The sequence below is a fragment of the Equus przewalskii genome, chromosome 21 (assembly GCF_037783145.1).
Source record: "Equus przewalskii isolate Varuska chromosome 21, EquPr2, whole genome shotgun sequence".
Lineage (NCBI taxonomy): Eukaryota > Metazoa > Chordata > Mammalia > Perissodactyla > Equidae > Equus > Equus przewalskii.
This window is the reverse complement of record NC_091851.1, coordinates 44082241-44098775: the sequence shown is the minus strand read 5'-3', so window position 1 is coordinate 44098775 and position 16535 is coordinate 44082241. Positions and strand designations below refer to the sequence as shown.

Genomic DNA, 16535 nt, shown 5'->3' with positions numbered 1-16535 from the left:
ACCAGGGGCCGTAAACTTGGATGCGAAAGAATTGCATCTTTGCCTTAACTAACCCGAGCGAGCGGAACACGGGCTCCAAACCACAGCGGCATCAGCGGCACCTGCGATGTGGCCACCAGTGGAAACCACAGACTTCAGATCACATTGAAATCTGCCAGGTCACGTTTAATGCACTGATATCCCAGAATCACAAAGGTAATCCTGTCGGTTCTTCCCACATCACAAATCTGGTTGAGAGTTTGATAATTATTTTGATATAATTGGCTTCCTCTTTAAGCCACAGTTTTATTTAATCTTTATTTTATTTTAAAAACCCTATTCTGAGGGAGCATCCTGGCTTCCCCAGCCGCCGGGGGGAAGTAAAGCGCCTCAGCCTGGAAGCCGCAGACGCAGGCCTGCTCTCTGACTCGGCTCCTCGCGTGTGGTGGGGCCAGTGCTGCAAGGTGGGGGTGGTTGTGGGAATTAAGAGCAGGAGATCCTGTCCTGGCCAGGCCCTTGGCACTCAGGGCAGGGCAGAGGAGATGGCAGCTGTTGGAATCTTTATGCCATGTGGTAGGCAGTGCCCAAAGCTCCACAAATGCCCAGCACGAGGTTGCCTCCCGACTGTCCTGTGACGGAGGCGGGGAGGAGGGTACCACTGGCCCCAAGGGCTGGCTGCATGGACCGCGTGGTGGGTGATGCTCCAGGCAGCCCGGATCCAGCCTGCAACTAGTCCCACTCACAGGAACCCACCCTGTTTCTGACATTCTGGGGCCGTGGTCCTCAGGACCCTTGGGTGTGGGCAGTCGGCCTAACCCAGCCCTGAAAGCTGGGGCATGGGGGTCAGGGCCCTCGTGCTGCGTGGCCTTTGGCCAGTCATATCACCTCACAGCCTCAGTTTCCTCATCTGTGAAGTGGGGGGATCCTGTTCGAATCCACTTCCCAGAGTGACTCACAGTGAGGATTCAGTGAGATGAGGCTCGTGGGGACTCGGACCGTGCCTGGCGTTTAGGGGGCATGGCGTGCTGCCCCTCTCTCTTGTGTCTGGGAAAGGAGCAGAGACGTGTGCACACATCCCAAAGGGACCGCGTCTTTCCGGAGGAGGAGACAATGGAGGGTCAGGTCACTCCAGCGAGGTGCATAGACCTGTTAATGTGAAATTATTCACGAGGAAAGGGGATGCTAAATTAAATTAGAGTGACCCTACTGTGCTTGTGGAAGGTGGGCTTGCTCACCCCGAGAGCCCGCCGCCTCGTGCCCACCCAAGGGGGAAATTACAAGGAAGACTAGCGAGCCACTCCCCCGCCCTCCCCATGGCGGGCACACTTGATGCCGGGAACAAAATGAGGGAAATTCAAGGTTTCTTTCCCAAAGGCTCCTGTTCTCGTAGCTGGGTCCTCGGAGCAAGGACCAGTCCCAGTAAATCCCTGATGGCCTTGGGTGCAGCCGCCACCCTGGGTGACCTTTTTGGACTGATCTTTTCCCAAACTCCCAGCCCTGGGGTGGAGGCCAGTAGCACACTCCGGGCCAAGGGACAGCTCGGCCCACCTCAGCATCTCCAAGGCTTCGGCATGGATTTGGGGGTGCTTTTTGTCCCCAAAGGGGTGTTGGGAATTGTGACAATGGTGACCGTGGAACACCCGCTGTTTCTGTCCCATTCTGAGCTCCTTACATCTGTTATTTCATCTCCACACCCACCAGGTGGTACCTGGGGCTCACAGGTAAATGTGCCCAGCGTCACTCGGCTGGCAGCTGGCAGACGCAGGCAGGCAGGACCAGGCATCCTCGGGGTGCTCAGGGGCTAACAGATGCTTTGGGGAACCTGGGAGGGTTTGCACATCCTTAGCTCCTCCGTACGGGAGGCTCCGGGTTCAGGACCCAGCCCTGCTTTTTCGAGGTGCATGATCTGAGCAGCTTCTCTCTGAACCTCAGTTTGCTCATCTGCAAAATGGCAGTGGTGATGGCACCACCTCACAGACTTGGGGAACTGGGGGCAGTGGGCTCAAAGCAGGGGCCAGTGCCTGTGTTGTAGCTGTCAGCGTCCTCGCCACAGTTACGTGAGTACAGTGAGCTGGGGCTAAGGACTGCCCACCCACCCCCTCTCTCTGCCCTCCTTTGTCTGTGACCAGGTTTTGGCTGGGAATCCTGCAGTCATGGGAGACTTGAGGCCCGAGGTGGGAGACAGTGGTAGGACCCACCCCTGCATGTACTACGCTGGGTACTTGGCCTCATGTCCAGGTAAACAGGAAGTCTGTCAAATTGCGGAAACTGAGGCAGGAGTGGTGTGGCTCCACTTCTGCCGTTAGCAGCTGAGTGACCCAGACTTGTCTCCATGCCGGAAGTCCTGAAGCCAACTGCTGTGTAGGCTTTGACCTGCCCGGTGTTTCTAAAACTGTTGAATACGTTGCCAGCAGTAAAGGCCAGGCAACTTCACAAATGGTCTCTAGGTTCTGGAGAGATCGGTGGTATGGCCGCACTGGGCTGGCCGGTCTGGGGTGCTGTCCTGCCTTGAGTGCTGTGCTCTCGGACCTGCTGGGGCTTCAGCTGGTCATGTCTGACTGAGTGCTGTGTGGCCCTGCTGGGGAGGGAGCTCGTGCTCGGTTAACAATGCCTGCGGGGGCAGCGGGAGTGAGGAGCGGAGGCTCGGATGCTGAAGCCAGGCTGCCCACAGGGGCGGGCGGATGATGCCCGGAGGAGTGGGCCAGGCCCACGTGGACAGTGCAAGCCTGTGCACTGGGGGAGACTGCCCACAGCTCTGTTCCTTTGAGTGGGGCCCGGGGACTGGATGCAGGTGTCCTCGGGCCTCCGCTTTGCCGCTTCTCCCAGCAGGTGCTTCCATGGTGCACTTCCTGAGAGGAGGGTTCTGTCCCCGAGGGTGGTGTCTCCTGGAAGGAGCACCCTGAGTGTCAGAGTGCGCTGGGGCTGCCTGGGCAGGACACACCACAGCCTGGGCAGTCCTCACTGGGCGCGTCTGAGTACCCGATACTGCTGGTGGGGGAAGCAGAGCATCGATGCTTATGCAGCCGCCCTTCCCACGGCGTGGGGGTCGCTCTGAGGTCTGAGTGGAGATCTCAGGACCTCCTTGGCCCAGGGTGTCCTCTGCTTTCTGGGTCAGGAGCTCGCTCGGGGCCTCCCCGCCTCCCCACAGTGCCCGCCCCGCTGTGCCTCTGCGCCTGGGTGTGTCTGGAGTATTCAGCATGGTCCTGCTTTCTTCGGGCTTATGGGTTTGGGCTGTCATCGTAGTTTTGCTGTAGCTGGGGTGCAGCTGAGCCCCCATTAATCATGGTCACCTTAAGGGGGCGCTCCCCAAGTGCTGAACCCACCGCCTGCTCACTGCTCTGCAGGCAGGTGTCTTTCATCTCCCCCTTTACAAGGGAAACGGGGATGGACTCAGAGATGGAGTCCAGGGTCGCACGGAGCCAGGTGGGGGTCCTGATGGTGCCTCAGCGGAGTCTGGGGAACCCTCGGGACCCTCCCTCCTCCGCTGGGCCTGGAACCCAGGCCCCTGACTTCCAGGGTGTAGCCCAGAAGTCAGCTGTCGTTTCTCTTTCGGAGAGTTTTTCTTTCCCCTTCCCGTGTGGATTCCTGGGTCTGTGCCATAAGGGGCTTGTGGCCCAGGGACCAGGGTGGCACATTGTGCTTTCAGGAGCCTGTGCTCATTTCTGGGAGCAATTCTTACGCTCTGGTCACCGGCCCCCAGGAATCAGATCCTCTTGCCCTTTCCGCCCTTCTTGGGGAGGCTGGGAGAGCCACGGAGGGTCTGTTCACACCCCCTCGGCCCACTGGGGCCTCACCCCTTGGCCCCTTTTGGCCCCCACTAGCCCTGCTGCCTCAGCCACGGTCTCACTGTTGTCTCCTGGGCCCCACACACAGGAGGAGGGCAGCGGCCTGGCCTGGGTCCTGCAGGCCACCAGGGTCTGGGAAAGGGACAAAGGCAGCCACACACCTCCCTTCCTCCAGGCCCGGCGTAGGCAGGGCCCTTGGGTCAGCAGGGGGAAGGGCCGAGGGTGGCCACCGCCAAGGTCCCCACTGGGGTGAAGAGTGCATGAAGTTGGGGAGGGGACATGCGGCCCCTCTGGAGGGCGGGTGAGTGGGTGCTGCACAAAGCGGGCCTGTGTGTCCCCTGAAGGCGGCTTTCTCCCGGGCCCTAAAGATGGGATCTGGGCCCTGTGGAATCAGGCCAGGCTGCCCAGGCCCTGGACCAGCCTGTCTGGGGAGGCAGGAGGTGTAGCCACCATTACTGGGTCAGAGGCCTGGCCTTGCCCGACCCAGGCCCAGCCTGCCCTTCCGGCTGGAAAGTGAGGGTGACCCGTGGGCCATTCAAGGTTTGCCTGATTTCCCGCCGGGCCCTGGCCTTCATGGGGCTTGAGAAAGTCTCACCATTGACCCTGGCTGCTTCCTCCTCCCTCCGGGCCCCTCCAGGACGAGATGGGGAAGTACTGTCAGCCAGGGGCCAGAGCCAAGGTCCAGGCTCCAGATTGATTCCCGGGCGCAGAGGCCGACCTCCAGCGGATGGTCAAGTGCGAGGAGCCACCAGCTTTGGGCTCTTGGGCTGCACGAAGGCTGTCACCTGACCTCTGGGCCGCAGTCTCCTCGCCTGTGAGATGGGATGGTAAAGGCGCCCGGTATGCATGCGTCGCCCTCTGCTGTGGGGTGTCCTGTGCCCTGTGGTGTTGAGCAGCACCCAAGTCCCCGCCTTCTCGACGCCAGGAGCACCCGTGGTTGCGACAGCCTCTCATGTCCCAGACATTGCCACGTGTTCCCTGGGGGCAGACTCGCCCGGCTTACGAAGGCCATAGGTGACGCTGCCCCGTTGGCAGCTGTGTGGCACGGCGTGAGAAGGTGGGCGTCTGGGGAGCCTGGTGGGGCTTCTGGAAGAATGTGGAGGGGGCGTCCGAGTGGAGAGGCTTCTGCAGCTGTGCCGACAGAAACGTGCGCATGGGACGCATGGCTGTCCTGCTGAAGCCTCAGGGAACAGGCGGGTGGCTGGAGGGGTTGGCCGTCACTGGTTTGGAGCTGTCTGGGCCCAGCACGATGGGCCAGAGCCCGTGACACGGCGCCCCCAACACTGCCTGGCACTCTGCAGTCTCTCTGCCCGCTGTTCCAGCTCCATGTCTGTCTGGAGGGGGAGGAGCTGGGTCAGCGGCTCTGAGCTTGAACCCGCCTGGGGAGCCCTTGGCGGCTTGCATGCCTCGGGGAGCCTTCCTGCCGCCCTCCATGCCGGGCGGGGGGGCGTGGTGGTGTGCCCCGTGGGGCCTTGGTGGGGGAGGCTGGGCCTTCGCCCCCACGCTGCCAGCCGCCTCCCCTCAGCCCCTGTGCCGTGTCCCCGCACAGGGCCTGCAGGATGGCACTGGCGGCTGGCCCGCTGCTGGGGGCTCTGCTCTGCTGGCACCGACCGCGGCCAGCTGCCGGCCGCCTCGCACCCACCTGAGTCAGCAGAAAGCGCCCCGGCTCCAGCAGAATCAAAATAACCGTCTTCCTTTTCCAGTACTTGAGGGTTTTTCCGCCTTCGAGGGGAAAAACAAAACCAAACCAAAAAAAGGAAATGAGAATCGCAGCGTCTGCAGGCACCTGGACTGCGGCTTTTCTGAGGCCTCGTTACCGGGGGCAGGGGGTTCCTCACACACTCCTGTCCTGTCCTGTCCTGTCCTGTCGAGGGTGGTGCATGTTCGTGAGTGTGGTGTGTGTGTGATACATGTGTATGTGTGCAGGTATGTGCAGTGTGCATATGTTTGTGTGTTGTCTCTGTTTGTTGGGGGGGGTGTGTGTGTTCGGGCTCATGTGTGTTGGGGGTGTGGAGGTGCGTTGGGGTGTGTGTCAGGGTGTGTGTTGGGGTGTGTGGCTGTGTCCGGGGGTGTGACTGTGTCGGGGGGGTGTCGGGCTGGAGTTGCATTGGGCTGGGGGAACGCTCTGAGGGCTGGGCCCCCCGCATCTCATGTGCCCCCGTCTTACAGCGGAGCTGGAGTTCGTGGAGATCACCATCATCGTGGTGGTGGTGATGGTGATGGTGGTGGTGATCACGTGCCTGCTGAGCCACTACAAGCTGTCGGCGCGCTCCTTCATGGGCCGGCACAGCCAGGGCAGGAGGAGAGCAGACGCCCTGTCCTCGGTGAGTGCTCGCACCCTGTGTCCCGGGCGGGCTCCTCACAGGACCTGGGGGGGCGAGACTGAGAGCAGGCAGACAGTCGGTGGCCGCAGGGGGGCGCTGGACGGGCGGTGGGGAGGCCGTTCTGGGTCCAGGCAGAGGCCTGATGGGAAAGGTGGCCTCAGTCCTGCAGCTGCGACCCAGACAGAAGGGAGGTGGCCTTTTCCCACGCCAACACCCTACGGGCATCTGCGCCAGGGACTCAGCGCCTTGGAGGCAACAGGTCACTCGGAAAAAGGCCCTTCCTGGGCTTGGGTTGAATCCCAGCTCCACGGTGCTGGCCCCGTGCCCTTGGACGCGTCCCCGATCCACGAAGCGGGACTTCCGTCCCCATTCATTGCGTCACAGGGCTGACGATCCTGCGGAACTGCAGGCGCTTCCATTCACTTTTTATCCACCCACCCGCCCGCCCGCCCTTTCATTCATTCACTGGACAGATAGCTCCTGAGCGCCCTCTGCGTGCCTAGAGCCCGCCAGGCACTGAGGGCGTGGCTGTGAGCAGGTCCCATGGGGTGGCTGCCTGCTGGGCTGCGTCTAGACACACGAGAGTACCTAAATCAGATGATGCTGAGGCTCTGAAGGATGCTGAAGGGCGGTCACCGAAACTCCCAGGGTGGCTTGTTCAGCTGGACCCATCGGGGTGAGGCTCTGAGGCCCCTCTGAAGGCTGGCGTGAGGTTGCGGGACGGGGGCGATGCCGGGAGGGTGGGGGGGACCTTCCAGTGCTGTGCCTGCTGTTAATGGTAACACTGCGTTTTGATATGTTAGTAGAATCGTGAGCCCCTTTGGGCGTCTGGAAATCCCGGAATGTCCCCTCCAGAGTCCACACATCGGAGCTGGAGCAGCTCCTGGGGGGCGGAAGCCTGCCCAGGTCCCCTGTGTCCCCCTCTGCCTTCGGGGCTGAGCTCTGCCCCGTGTTGGCTGTTCCACAGATGGACTGAGGGGAGTACACGGTCCCTCTCTGTACGCTCTCTGTCTCCAAGCCTGCGATGTGTGACTTAACCTGGGACAAGAGTGCTGTCTGATAGCAGGTGGCCCGGGGCCGTGGGACGGAGCGCCTCTGAGCCATGTTTGCTGGCCACCAGGAGGACAGTGACGGAATAAGGAGGCGGTGCTGGGTGTGGGCTTGGTTCTGCGGGGCCTGGGGTTGGTGGCGGTGCCCAGAGTCTGCGGGGCTGAGCCAGGTCAGGCTGGCAGGCCCGGCCCAGGCAGGTTTGGGCCTCTCCCTGCCATCAGGCCTCAGTCTCCGTGTGTCACCAGGTTGCTAGGACCAAGAGCATCTGCTCTGGTCCCTCTGAGGGGAACATGGGCTGCCCCAAACCTGAGGCCCTGTGTGTGTCCCAGGGCGCTGGGCACTGCTGCTCTGCGGGACTGGCCACTTCGACAGCCGGCTCCCTGCGTGTCACCCAGCCCCGGGGCCGCTGCTGCCCTGCGCTGCACTCTGCCTGCCACGGCTGCCTCAGAGTCCCCCCGTCAGCGGCCGGGAACCCCATCCACGGAGGAGAATCGGGCTCAAAGAGTGGGAATGTTGGCCTGCTTTTAAATGGCAGTTTGAAGTGTTCGGGCCTGTTTCTTCCTCCCTCGGATGCTGGGCCAATCGAGGGCACTTTGGACAAACGAGAAGACACCAGCCCACTAGTGCGGGTTCCAGAGGGGTCATCTCGTCCCTTGGCCTCAGTGTGTGCGTCTGAAAAGTGGGTGGAGCTAGCCCTTCTCCTGCCTGTGTGGTCGTGGGAGGGTGCTGGAGAAATGGCAGGGGTTCTGGTGTGAGGGGGAGGCAGCCCTGGGGAGGTCAGGACTCGGGCCTTGCCTCCTGGACACCTGAGGCTAAAAGAAAGCCGCCCCCCCCCCCACCCCTGCCCCACCATCACCCAGCTACCCGCACAGGCCCTGGGGATGCCCGGCTGGGTAAACAGGAGCTTTCTTAGGCCTGAAGTAAGTGTGGTGGCTCCCTTGGGAACCCCCTGCCAGACAGGGTATGTCTGAGGAGTCTGGGGGCCCCGTGACCTCCCAGAGAGACCCAGACCCGGCAGCTGTCTGCCTGCAGCTGGCCCCCGCCACCCCCCCTCCCCCCGGCATGGCTGTTCTGCCATGGTTTTCAGGGTGACCCCCTAGGAGTCTGTTTTCTCACCTCTCTGAGGGTGGGACTCACATGCAGGTAAGCCCTGTGGCCCTCGGATGTCACTTCCCTGCCTGGTGCCCCTCCCTGGGAAGCCAGGACATACTTCATGATGGTCACGACGGTGACAATCCAGCCACTGCAGTGGCACAGACTGTGGGTCTCCAGGGGCTTGTCCTGAGCAGGCAGGTGAGGGGAGTGTTACCTGTAAAGGCAGGTGCACTTCCACCTGGGCACCTGTGAGCAGTGGACAGGTGCAGCCGGGCCCCACCCAGGAAGCCTCCTGCCCTTTCTGGGCTGTCCCTGGGTCCCCGAGCTTTGTTTTCAGGGACCAGTTTGGATAGACAACACATGCTTTTAATTGAATCCCTTTCACAGCCTTTAATTATTCCCCCAAAAGATAACGCATCTTGGACCGTGACAGCCACTTCACGCGCGGCTCCCTCGGAAGACGGGGGTTCGTGTGTGAGGCCTGCTCAGCCTGGGCGGGCACGGATCGTGCTGGAGGCTCGGCCAGGGCCTTGCATGGGGCAACACTTCATCCTCTCTGCCTCCAAATCAGCCCTCGAGTGGGTCTCCTGCTCCCCCAGGGCTCATTGCTGTGGCCTCTGGGGGACTCAGAACTCTCTTGGGGCCCCTTGTGTCAGGCTGGGTCCTAAGCAGTGTCCCGCTCTTCCATTCTTCCAGTAAACATTTATAAGTACCTGATGTTTAGCCTGCAAAGCTTGGTGGGTGGCAGTCCCGTTCACTGAGGAGCCTGGGGGAAGAGTCAGGAGTGGCATCTGGCCGCGTGGCGCTGTCAAGCAGGCACGTAGCTTGGAGTCTGGAGTTGAAGGTGGGTCAGGACTCCTCAAGGTACAGACCAGGACCCGGCTGCCTGTTGTAAGCAGAGTTATTGGCACCCAGCCATGTGCATTCCCGTGGTGTCTTCTGTGGCTGCATTTGCCCTGCAGCAGCCTTGTTATCGGTGTGACAGACCATCTTGCCCAAGGCGTGTAAGACGCGGCCTCTGTGGGCGAGAGGGTTGCACCTACTGTGGCGCAGCCTGTGGGCATGGGGTGACTGCAGCAGAGCCTGGCTGACACAGGAGCTGAGATGCTGTGGGAGCCTGGGGAGGGGCATCTGGCTCAGTGGGGGGTTCCTGGAAGGCTCCCTGGAGGAGGAGGTGACCTCCAGGTGCACAAATTGGAGGTAGTCAGGTGATGAGGATGGTGGGTGGTTCTGGGACTGTGCTGGGGCCCCCAGGCTTTGCTTGGTGTTTTCTTAAGCTCCCTGGGTGGTGCCACTGTGCTGCCCGGTGGAGAACAGCTGGACTAGGGCAGGGGAGTGGGGATGGGCAGTGGTGGGAAGAGGTTGTCGGTGACCATGTGATGCAGGGCCGGCAGCTGAGGGCTTGATGGGAGGGTTTTAGGCGAGCTAGGCTTGGCTGCTGGCACCCCTCCCAAGGGCTCCCCACTCTAATGGGACAGGCAGACGGCCCCCTCTGCTTCCTGGCTCACACGTGGGCCGTGCTGGGGGCCACAGAGCCGGCCAGGATCTGCCTGAGTCTGAGTGGGCCTGGAGGCAGGCGACAAGGGTTTGGATCCCAGCGCTGCCTCCTCCCAGGCGGGCCAGCTCAGCTCCGCTAACTGACTTTGGCCAGCCTCGCAGGTTTGTCGGGGGAGTTGAGAGGGTGGGTTAAAGAGCACACGTGATGCCTGGCTCCAAGGCAGCAACTGGTCCAGCATTACTCATGTCACTAACAAAGTGGGCGCTGACAACCATATTAACAGTAAGGGTGTGCGTCTGCTTTCTGCATCCTGGCGCTGGAGCATCCTGGACCCCGAGTCTTTATGGGGCGAGCACATGCCTGATGGGACAGTTTTGAGAGACACAGAGCGCCCCTAGTGGCCATCCAGGAAACTGCAGCCTCTGGGCCGTTCCTCCCCAGACTGCTGACAAGGATCGACTTTCCTGGGACCCTCAAGAAAACGTACCCCCAGGGAAACTTTTAGGCGATGGATATGTTCGTTATCTTGATTGTGGTGATGAGTTCCTGGTATATACATATGCTAAAACTTACCCGAGTTGTCGACTTGGAATATGTGCAGTTTATCGTATGTCAGTTACATCTCAGTAAAGCTGTGAAATGGAAAGACAGCGCCCCTCCCCGGGCCCAGGGCTGTCACTGTGCACCACCAGTGTCTGGGTTGCCCCACATGAACTGGTCCTCACTTGGGGCCCAGCTTTCCTGCCCTGTGAAGTGGGTATCTCAGGGGCAGGGTCTTCCGTCAGTTGAGAGCTGTCGCTGAAGCCTGGGTCCCAGCTCGGTGGGAGCTGAGGGCCCTGGTGTCTGCGGAGTATGCTGCCTCCCGGCCTCTTGGCCCCTTTGAGGGGGGCTCACTCTCCCAGGCTCTCCCCACAGCAGCCCAGGCTGAGGTCGAGGTGGTCTGAGTGGGCAGGTGCTGCTCACAGGTGGGGGTGGGGCAAGGGGGGCTGGAACCCCACAGGTGGGTGTGACAGGGCCAAGTTGTCCTCCCAGAGCCTGGCCGCCGGGGCAGAGTGGAGTCCAGCGCCAGCCTCCTGGATCCCTGGGGGGAGCTGATGGCGCCCCCAGAATCTCAGCAGAGGATATAAGCTTCGTGAGGTGGCAGCCACATGCCCAAAACCTGGCGCGGAGCTAGGCCCAGACGTGGTGCCACATTCTGTGTTTGTTGACTAAGCAAGTCATCATTTTGTGGTGGAGCAGCTGCGTGGGGCACTTTGCTTGTTAACTCTCCTATACTCCTTCACCTCTAAACTGGGCCCACGATATAGAGGGCGAGACAGACTGTAAAGAGCTAAATAAACCATAGACAGGATGATCCCAGATGTGACAGATGCTATGAAGGGAAATAGCAGAGGACAGGATTTTTAATGGGAGAGGCCCTTTAGACAATGGTGTCAGAGAATGTCTGCAGGGGACACTGGAATTGAAGCAAGAAGGAGCCAGCCCTGCATTGGGGTAGTCAGTGCAAAGGCCCTGAGGTGCACACTTAGCACTTTGATGCTGTAGGTAGCGTCTCAGCGTGGCTGGAGGCTGAGTGATGGTGGCACCCAGCACTTTCCTGTGCTCCCTGAGGGCCACGTGTGCTCCAGGTGGTTTGCGTGTTCCGCTCCTTAAGTTCTTCAGCAGCTCCTTGAGGCGAGTACTATCAGTATCCACATTTTCAGATGCAGAAGCTACAGCATGGAGGTTAAGTAACTCGCCCAAGGTCATTGCACAGCAGGCAATGGTGGTCAAGGCCAGGAGGGCTAGATCATGCCAGGCTTCCTTACCCGCCAGCTCATGGGTTAACTGGATTATTCTAAGGTCCACACATGGGAAGCTGCTGGAGGGTTTTGAGAAGAAGGGACCATGAATCAGGTGTATGTTTTGGAAAGTGGGAGCGGAGGATGCATTTTGGGGACAGCAGTGGGCGCCAGGAGATCAGTGGCAAAGCAACTGTGGTTGTGTCCGAGAGAAACGTCCAGGGCCCCAGCCGGGGCAGCCAGGTGGGGATAGAGAGAAGTGGATCCTGCCAGATCTGATTCCAGTTGGAAGGTCTCAGAATCAAAGCCGGGCGACCCTCTGCTCTCCCACCTGTGTCCATCCTGCTGACCCCGTCTGTTTCATCCCCATACAGGAAGGATGCCTCTGGCCCTCGGAGAGCACAGTGTCAGGCAGCGGAATCCCAGAGGTGAGACCCCGAGCTCCCTCCCCTCCATCACCCCAGCCCTCTGTTCCCCCTCTTGGCGTGCCCCCCAAGGCTACTGTAGTGGATGCGGAAGGCCCCCCGCCCCGCAGGTCCCCGTCACCAGGTGGGCGGCGCTCCCACTGCTGGAAGAGTGGCTGCTACAGGCTCACACCTCCACCCTCTCGAAGAACCGTCCTTGGCGATGGGATCCCCCTGCCCCGGGATCATATGCTCTGTACCCCCAGGGAGCAGCCCACCATATCTGTGACCCACAAGGACAAAGGCTGCCCCTGTTTTAACCCCGTGATGATGTTCATACTCCAGGGCTCCCGGGCCATCAGGCCGGGGCTGGACTCCAGGCTCAGCCCCTTCGCCCCCATCCTTTCCCAAAGAACAGAGTCCCTTGCAGCCAAATCACGGTCTCAGGCCCTGCTTCCGGGGGACCCTCACTCTGCTCTGCCCCTCCAGCCGCAGGTCTACGCTCCGCCTCGGCCCGCCGACCGCCTGGCTGTGCCCCCGTTCGCCCAGCGGGCGCGCTTCCACCGCTTCCAGCCCACGTACCCGTACCTGCAGCATGAGATCGACCTGCCGCCCACCATCTCCCTGTCGGACGGGGAGGAGCCCCCGCCCTACCAGGGCCCCTGCACTCTCCAGCTGCGGGACGCCGAGCAGCAGCTGGAGCTGAACCGGGAGTCGGTGCGCGCGCCCCCCAACAGAACCATCTTCGACAGCGACCTGATGGACAGTGCCATGTTGGGCGGCCCCTGCCCCCCCAGCAGTAACTCGGGCATCAGCGCCACATGCTACGGGGGCGGCGGGCGCATGGAGGGGCCCCCCCCCACCTACAGCGAGGTCATCGGGCACTACCCCGGGTCCTCCTCCTTCCAGCACCAGCAGAGCAGTGGGCCGCACTCCTTGCTGGAGGGCACCCGGCTCCACCACGCACACATCGCCCCCCTGGAGAGCACAGCCGCCTGGAGCAAAGAGAAGGATAAGCAGAAAGGACACCCTCTCTAGGAATCCCAGGCCGCCAGGGCCAGGGCAGCAGGAGGGAGGGGCGAGAGCCCGCACTTCTTAAAGAGACGAGAGGAGCCCGGGCGGGCGGCGGGAGGCCGTCCTCTCCCCACCTCTCTGTGTATAAATATTTACATGTTCTGTCTGGTCTGAATGCACAAGCTAAGGAAGCTTGCAAAAAACCACGTTTCGTTGTTGAGCTGTGTCTTGAAGGCAAAAGAGAAAAAAAAAATCCTACACTAGTCTTTTCTGTTTCTAGTTGAGCTGTGTGTGTGAATGCTTATTTTCTTTTGTTTGTTTATGATTTCACTTAACTTTAAAGACATATTTGCACAAAACCTTTGTTTAAAGATCTGCAATATTATATATATAAATATATATGAAATAAGAGAAACTGTATGTGTGAGGGCAGGAGTATTTTTGTATTAGAAGAGGCCTATTAAAAAAAAAGTTGTTTTCTGAAGTAGAAGAGAAAAAAAATGGCAATTTTTGAGTGCCAACTCAGAAAGCGTGTATTACCTTGTAAAGAAAAAAAATTACGAAGCAGGGGTTTAGAGTTATTTATATAAATGTTGAGCTTTTGCACTATTTTTTAATATAAATATGTCAGTGCTCGTTTGATGGAAACGTCGTGTCTGTCGAGACTTTTAAGGGAGAAATGTCGGAGTTTCACGGTCACGTCAGGCAGAGGGTGGGCTCCGCGTGGGGTTTGGAGAGAGGCCTCTGGACGGGTGCTCCTCTGCGAAGTGGAGGCTTCTGTCGAGTGATGGGTTATTACCTCGCATACATTCCACCCCCCGAAGGAGACATTTTTTCCCTCTGGGCCAGAAGAGCATTTGGATCGCAGACTAAATAGGAAAGTTACTCAAGGCACCAAGTTCCAAGTGGTGGCTTTGCTTTTCCCGAAATGAAAATAAACCCTAACTGAAGGAATCTTAGTTTTTCCTCCACTTTTTTTTTTAACCCTGAAAGTCCCCGTAGGAAGGGACTAAGGCCCCCCTCGAAGCTGCAGCCGCTCCCCGCGCGTGTTGCCAGGGGGACACGTCGCTGGCTTGTGCCCGCGAGAGCTCGGGCGGCGGTGCGGGTGGCTCCTGAATTTGTCGGCTGAGGTTGGTGCGGTCCACTGGCGTAGAGGAAAGGCCCCAAGTTTTAGGAATTTGACCTCATGCCTGTCTTTCTCTTTCCGTGTCGATTCTCAGTTAACAGGCCCATACACGGAAGACCAGAGATGAGAAGCGGACAGGCCCAGGTTCCTCCCAGGACACGTGCAGGGGTTAGAATGAGAAACAGCCAAACCAACGCAGACTCTGGCTTTATGCTTTAGAAGCAGAATTCTTTACCTCCGCTCCCACACTTTCGGCTCCTTCCCATGGAAACAGTCATGTCTGATGTGTTTATCTGTGTTTTCATAGGCCTCTTGATCAGACACAACTCTTGTTTGCCAGGATTTTACTGAGCAGGTTTGGGTTGGTCGGGACCCCTTGGTGGGGTGCAGGGGGAGGAGAGAGGAGTGGGGGCCCTTTGGGATCTACCAGAGACAGTGGCTGGAGCCGGAGGTCTTTCCTCCCACTGAGGACTTGCCCATACTCTACTGGGTGACTCCCCCAGCCAGAAGAGCAAGGCCCCCACCCCATCCCACGGAGGTGTTTCATTTTCAGGAGAATGCCAGCTAGCAGACGAACGGGTGAGAAAGGTGTGAGAGGCAATAATTAGTGTTTTTAAGCAACTTTTTTATTACTTGAAAAACAAAGACCTTGAGAACAGTTTTGAAGTTCTGACCATTTGAACTCTATTTATATACGTGAGAAGAACACGGTGACCGACCTGTGAGCACAGTGTCTGTGCTGGCTGACCAGCCTGGTGGGAAGGGCTTGCACCTTGGCGATGAAAGCTGCCTGTCCGAGGGGTCTTTAGCCGGAACTTGCTTCTCTCTCTCAAGGAGGAGGAGGATTCTCTTAAAAGGTCATGCAGAGAAATCAATATAGTTTGTCCAGAAGCGTACGGGGACACATTTATAGATAAAAATTTCTAAAAACGTATCTTTCCTTTGTGTGAAGCGTTCCTAGTGCCTTACCGAGGAAGCGGTTGGCTCTCCTGTTGCTGGGCGGGGGCACTGGGTGGGCTTGTCACTGGGCAGGGGTGCCTGGACAGTGCCCCGCTCACCGGGACTGGCCTTCCCGCCCACCCCAAAGGGCTGCTCCTTCCAACACCCCAGGGCCCCGGGTCTGTCCCGCCTGCTCTCCCTCCCCCTCGGATGTGCCTCCATCTCGCTTGGTCAGGTGCCCCTCCTGCCCCTCCAGCCTCTTACGTCAAGTCTGCGTTTAACTCCCATCTGGGTCAAAAACCTGGAAGTGGACCTCATTGGTGTGAGCGGGGTCTGCGGACAGCCAAGCCGAGCCTTCCTTCCCGGGTCCCCTTGAGCCAACTGCTTGGATCTCTTGCTTGGTGGCGGGGCCTGGATTGGCCGTGTTTGAGGGAGCGAGGAGGAGAATGTGGGGGCATGGGTTACTGACCTCAGCCAGTTCGGGGCACAGCACGCCCCTCCAGTTATGGCTCTGTGTTGCCGTCCGGGTCTGAATGCTGCGACATTCCTGGGCCTCGTGCCCAGAGGGTGACAGGTGGAGAAGTTCATGGTGGGGTGGCCTGTCAAAGTCGGGGCGCGTCCCTGGAAAACCAGTGGGTGTGGTTCTGGAAACTGCTGCCGGAGTAGTAAGCTCTTGGTTTCTCTGTTGGACCCCAGAACTCTGGGAGTGCAGGCTGTTCTTTAGATAGTGGCTGCCGTGCCAGTATCTTTGAGAAGCACCCCTCAGGGGGCCCCCTTTTTCCAGCAGAAAGTTAGGGAGCCCTCGGCAGTGGCTAGGTGGAGGGGGACCAGGGTGGGCTTGGCTCTCACCTCCCGCTGTCTCCCTGTTTGTCCACCACTGCGTCTCCTCCCCAAAGAAGGTCATTTCCCCCGCAGCCCGGGTCTACGCAGATGGACTTAGCAGTGTGCAGTAAGAGCTGTCCGTGTTTCCCTAAAGCCCAGGGTTTCTGCCAAGAGCTGAAAGTGACTCCTCTCCCACGTCCCCAGGGCAGGGAGAGAACCGAATCCGTTCCCTGTCCTCGTCTGTCTTCCCTGTGAATTGTACTTTTCAGAGATTTTTTTTTTTCCTGCGTGTGACAACACAAAGCTTGCAGATCCGTAAAATATCCTGATGATTAGGAAAGAAAGTGTTTTGTTTTTCCGGAAACCATGCTTCCACTTGTGCCGTGCCATAGAGCTCTGAAGGACACGCCCCGCTCCCCCGTGCCTGCTGGTTCCACGGGGTCGCGCTCACGGCAACGCTGGTCCGTCGCGTTGCTGGCGTTGGATCCGCTCTCCTTCGCAGCCCTGTCTCCTGAGTTCTGTTCAAGTTAAATGTATGTAAACTGCGTGGCACGCGGGTGCAGCGCCCCTGTTGCTGCTGTGTAAGACTCTGTATCTGGATGCCAATCCCCAGGCCTGATGAAATCGCTTGTTGTGTATCAATAATCATTAGTGGCAATGACGACGTTCTGAAAAGCTGCAATACTTATACAATAAATTTTACAATTCTTTGGAACAA

The 16535-nt window shown here is 59.3% G+C and overlaps 1 protein-coding gene across 3 annotated transcripts in view; it reads left to right on the top strand.

Annotated features, from left to right (window-relative positions):
- Positions 1-16535, top strand: part of PMEPA1 (prostate transmembrane protein, androgen induced 1) — a 58517-nt gene extending 41982 nt beyond the window's left edge. For 2 of the 3 annotated variants that reach the window (XM_070589629.1, XM_070589630.1), the window contains exons 2-4: positions 5934-6088; positions 11887-11940; positions 12406-16535. In XM_070589629.1, coding sequence (XP_070445730.1) covers positions 5934-6088; positions 11887-11940; positions 12406-12954 — 758 coding nt within the window. In that variant the 3' untranslated portion in view covers positions 12955-16535. Of the gene's footprint in view, positions 1-209; positions 5651-5933; positions 6089-11886; positions 11941-12405 lie in introns of those variants that run through there. The other variant, XM_070589628.1, reaches the window with a different exon arrangement.